Here is a 5,341-nt window from a genome sequence, read left to right on the forward strand (position 1 = left end):
GGGAGGCTGCCGCGGGATCCCATCCCGAGAGAGCAAATCCCCCGCGAGAGGCTGCAAAAGGATTGATGTCAAGGTCGCCCAAAGAGGAGCACTTTCCGCGCCGCGGGCCGATTGGTCCAGGGCGGATCCGTGCCGCCGCCGCCGGCTGCGCCAAACAAACTTAGTCCCCGCCCCCGAATGAAAGTTGTTTTAACTGGATCGGCCCCTGGCAGTCTGCTGCTTTACAAAGCAGAGTGGTTTGGCGCTGCCCGGCCCCTCGCTGCGGCCGATGCTTCTAGGAGCACGTAATGACGGGTCGTGCCGTCTCCAGAGTCGGACTCTGCGAGCTTCACTCATCCCGACGTCGACCGTCTTGTTGCAGAACGGCGGCCGCTCCGGGGCTTCATGAAGATACACAGAACGCCACCGCAGAGGCGGAGGAGGAAGAGGACGGACGACGGCGGGGGCGAGGACGGCGACGAGGACGACAAGGAGGCAGAGGAGCCCCTCACGAACCACCGGGGCTCCACGCCCGTCCTCCACAGCACCCCGCCCATGGCCGGCCACGGCCTGGGCCACCCCATGGGCCACGCTGGTGGCCACCCACTGGGCCACGCAACGCTGCCGTTGGGGCCCAAGGACAATCTACCTATAAACAATGTGAGTTCTGTAGTTTAGAAAGTAGCGCGGTGATGTCTGATATTGAGGCATTTTTGCGCATTTTTGAAATGGCACTTTCTTTTATCCGCACACGTTCACTGACTTTTTCGTATCTCCCTCTCTCTCCAGGTATATATGCAGAACAGTTTTAGTCATAGCAACAACTCGATAGCGCACAAAGGGGTGACGGCCTGTTCGCCGCTGGGTTCAATAGGCCCGCTCGGCCCCCTAGGCTCGCTCGGCCCCGTCCATGCCATGGAGAGGCTCATGATGAACGGCTCGACCAAGGTGACCCTGGCCCACAGCGAGCCCATCACGACGTCGAACCGCATCCAAGAGAGCTGCATCTGATGTGTGATATGGACACGCGTTGTGACAACCTTCCTTCGACTGGTTTACGCGCCTACAGAGAAGTGGGTACCAAAGTCTTCTTTGTAAGGCGTCTCGTTGTTAAGATAATTTTTCTGGTTAGATCTATATTTGTCTTCGAGTACATGTTGTGTGTATTCCTGTGGCCTAACGTTAACGCTACTTACGGCAAAAAAGTTACCTTAAAATTGTTGAATAACCAAATCTCTCGCCAAAGTGAGGAGCAGAAATTTCTAACCGCATAACAAAATTATTTCCTCCTTAAATGATTGTTTAAATTCCTTTCTCAGAGTTGTTTAAAACTCTTTAATGTATTTTTTGCGCTCAAAGCCCAGTGAGTTAGTGACCTGATGTGGTTAATATTTTTGTACAACCTTGCAGAATGTATATTCTATAGTCAAAAATATAACTATGTCTCTAATACTTTTCTGAGAGGTATCCTGCACAAAACTGGTATTCTTACCCGCCAAATTACATAGGGCATCCTATGTGACGTGCAATACCTTAATTTAATTAGCCAGCGAAACTGTTTAGAATGGGTAACTTCTGAATTGCTGATTGTTGCTATGTTTAACAGCGTGAAGCTGGTTAATGCAATGTGATATAACGGTTGTATACACAGGCAAATGGCATTGGCATATGGCATTGACATATGGCATTTGCACCCTTTAGAAACGAAATGCTAAAATTGCAGTTACCACTGAAATGGTCTTTAAATACATTTTATGGATTCACAGAAAAGCTGAAGAACGCGTTGATTTTAATTAATTTACCACAAATAGCGTTAACTATTTTGAGACTGATTACTATTGTACTAATTGCCCTGTAAGTAAACCGCGCCATTACCGAATGTTAGACTTTTGCTTGAATCATTTGTGTTTCAGCTCAATCTATTCTACTGAGCAAAAAATGTTATTTCTACCTTCAACGTAAATAGAATAAGTTTCATTTATTTCCATTGTCGTAGAAAGAAATTTATGTATAAAAAATTCAACCTCTTCTAGGTTCTGAAATATCCGTGTCAGATGAGACACATGGTCCTACTCCGTCATCATTATGTTACCTGCATATTTTTTTGAAATATGTTAAAACTGTGAAAATAATGAATGCATGTGAATGTGTAAATGTGGCTGACTGAGATTCTTCGCTTGTCACGCGTTTCGTTTTTCTATAATTAATTGCCTATGTATTAAAGAGACATAATTGTGCTGATTGCCAGAACTCTTCCTGTGTTTTACTGCACTTGTTGTTAAAAGTTTTGTATTGTAAATAAAAGACCAAAGATATATATTATGTAAAAAGATGCAGTCGTTTATAAATGGAGAGTTATTTCTTTTCCTAACCTCCCCGAATGGAAAGGGAAATGCCGTATATTCCTTTCCCCGCAAGCTACAAAAACGTTTGTACCACCTGCGCACTACTCTTAGTCGAGTCTTGAGTACTATTGGCGCCGCACGTCTGACGACACCCATGGCCTATACACTCGAATCAGAACTCACGCTCACGCCAAACTCATCGCAGCGCAACTCGTGTCGGCGGCGTGGGCTTAAGTGGTCTTCCAGAAAGAAACGCCGGGTTTTCTCAGATTCATTCGCATATAACGAGAGCTCGGCGCCTGCGAGACTCAGGGTAGGCCACCCCAGTACACGCATGCACTGCAGGCAAGATGTTGCCTACCTACCAGGCGCTAGGAGCACTTGCAAAGGGGCTATTTCCGCATTTTAAATTATATTTCAAACTGAGCATACCCTAAAATTATTTTTTGGATTGCCTGCTGCCTACGTCCGGAATTCTGATGCGTTTTGGTGTGTTCCAAAAGTCCCTAAGCGACCACCACCACCCGAGCAAAAGAAGCGGTGGCTTGCAATTTTATCAGGAGTCAAGAAATTGCATCTTTAAAAATTACGTAACGAATAAATTATTAGTTGCCATAACGAGGACTGGTTGGCACAAAACTATTTTTCGAGAGTACAGTGGTATTCTACCGCGCGGCACGCTGGCCTGCCCAGGGCTGTGCGGGCCGGCCGCCCCACCAATCATTCTTTATGTGTGGACATGTGTGTGCGCACACTGCTTTCTATTACCCCACGCGCGGCCGGCAGGCGGGCCGAGGCCCGGCAGGCCGAGGCCCAGCAGGCCGAGGCCCATCCTCCTGCCCCTTCGAGGTCTTCCCCGGAGGAGGGCCTCGGACGCACGTCCCAAATGCGCACGTAGCACGCCCTGGCCCCGGCCAGCTCCCAGCCAGGCAGAGGTCGTCCGTCCAGCGCTCCGGAAGGGGGGCGGCCAGCGTCCTCTACACACGCCCAGCAGCGGCCCGACCAGCCAGCGGCCTCGGCCCGACCGGCGCGGCACGGCGCGAGACATCGGAAATCACGAAGAATGGGTCATCCAAACCGGTTAGCTGGCGCAGCAACGGGGTCCGGCTCGGTATATACACACTAACGGGGCAGGGGCCAGCAGCGACGGGGTGCGGGTTGAAATAAGATGTCCCGATACCGAGACAACCCCACGCTCCGCGGTCACGTGATGGGCCGCGGGACGACACGCGCTCCTCCCGCGAGGCGTCAGAATAATGTCTGTTTGTGGAGTCGGTCGCCAAGAACGCTTCCCCCGTAACAATGTTCCGTCCCCTTTAAATCACTTCCACCCCGTCTCCAATTTATGTGGTTCGCATTTGCCTCTCTGGCATGACGCGCGGGGCCGCATGACAAACGGACGGCTTCCCCGGCGTGCACCTCTCTATCGCGAGAGTGGCGGGCGGCTGAGTTACGGACCGCGGGCGGGGCGCACTTCTTGTCGCTACCGTCGCATCATACAGGGTTACCGCCATCCCGTCGTAGGCGTGGGTTACTCGGTGGACGTTTCACAAAAAAAAAGAAGGATGAAATCTCGACTATAACAGACACACGTACCCCGATGTGGTCGCTTGACTACACTCGGCGTCAAGTGAGGGTTGGGTCGTAATGTCGGGCCAGCGATCCGGCACATGGAGTCTAGTTAGTTACTCACACGTTCAAAGGTAGGTAACATTCTCGTTGCCACAACGTTAGGGTACATGATCAATCCCTACCTTTAAAGGGCACTAAATGTGACATTTCACACATTTAGCTGGCTAGTTTCATTTGAGTTCCATACAAGTTGGAAAGGCACGAAACTTTAATGCCCCAGGAAAGGCACTAAACTGGGCCCTTGACTTTAGTGCCCCAGAAAAGGTGTTGTTTAGTGCCTTTGTTTTTCCAGTGATAAGTGTTACAGTAAGGACCTTTGCCAGAGATCGCTTTGAACACCACCGCACAACAGGCGGAAAGGTGTCGTCCCGGCCTCTTTGCGTTAGGGCTCCCACGCGTTGGGGACGAAAGAAGAAAAACAAGGGAATACAAAAGTGTCTAATCAGATGCGCGCTGAAAGCAGCACGGGGGCCCGCGTTGGAGCGGCGCGGCCCCGCCAGCACAGCTCCGCACAGCTCGGCGGGGACACCAGGTGCGTAGGGGGCCCGGGGGAGCCGGGGCGAGTGGGCGGGGGTGGGGGGACAGAGTGAGCCACATGTGCCCGCTGTCTCTGCTTTAATAAGGGCCCCCCTGGTCTGGAGGCCCGGGACGGCCCGGCTCGGCTAGAGCAATGGGGCACAACGGCGAATGCAGGCTTGCCGAGACGATCACTGGCGCGTTATGGCAGCCATTTCAGTAGAGTATAGTACCCGCCTCCCGCCTAGCTGTAATTTCCGAGGACGAGATTGTATTTCTACGTCCATCCTATTTCCGTTTGTTCTGTTTTGGTTTTGTTCAGCAGACGTTGTCGTACGTCAACACTCGTTCCCCAGGGGGAAGAGGTGGAGGGGTGGGGGATGATCGTGGGCTGGTCTAAAGGGGCAAGTTGAGGATTTGAGGATGTTTGAGGTAGTGGAGTAGATAGTTGTAGGCTCAGGCAAAGCCCGGTGCCCTAATTTTCTCCGTCGTAATCTTGCTAATCTTCTTTCCTCATTCTCTCCTCGGCATTCCATCTTCCCTCCCAGTCCCTCCCCCTCAGCCCTCGGGGCTTGCTCTTGAGCGCAATCATCGACCTTGTCCCGCCGTGACACGGGTAAGCCCCGCAGCGCGCCCCTCTGGGTGGGGCGGGCCCCTCTCGGCTCTACGCCGCACCGGTTCATCGTGCACCTCGCCCTCCACCCGACGGGGCCGGCTCGACACGCACCTCCAGCTGGAGTCCACCCAGCTGAGCATCAGCCCTCACAGCTTGCAGCCGGGCCAGGCTTTACAGTCTTAATCTTTGTGCCACGCCTCCCTCCGACAGAGGGGCTCAAGAACAGCCGAATATGACAACTAGACAAAATCCT

General features: G+C 52.2%; 1 protein-coding gene across 1 annotated transcript in view; it reads left to right on the forward strand.

Annotated features, from left to right (window-relative positions):
* Positions 1 to 2,327, forward strand: part of LOC113211652 (nephrin-like) — a 41,174-nt gene extending 38,847 nt beyond the window's left edge. Inside the window, exons 6-7 of the mRNA XM_052263951.1 lie at positions 362 to 639; positions 769 to 2,327. Coding sequence (XP_052119911.1) covers positions 362 to 639; positions 769 to 990 — 500 coding nt within the window. The 3' untranslated portion in view covers positions 991 to 2,327. The remainder of the gene's footprint in view (positions 1 to 361; positions 640 to 768) is intronic.
* The last annotated feature ends 3,014 nt before the right edge of the window (positions 2,328 to 5,341 follow it).

This window comes from Frankliniella occidentalis, unplaced genomic scaffold, assembly GCF_000697945.3.
Source record: "Frankliniella occidentalis isolate FOCC.00 unplaced genomic scaffold, Focc_3.1 Scaffold15, whole genome shotgun sequence".
Classification (NCBI taxonomy): Eukaryota; Metazoa; Arthropoda; class Insecta; order Thysanoptera; family Thripidae; genus Frankliniella; species Frankliniella occidentalis.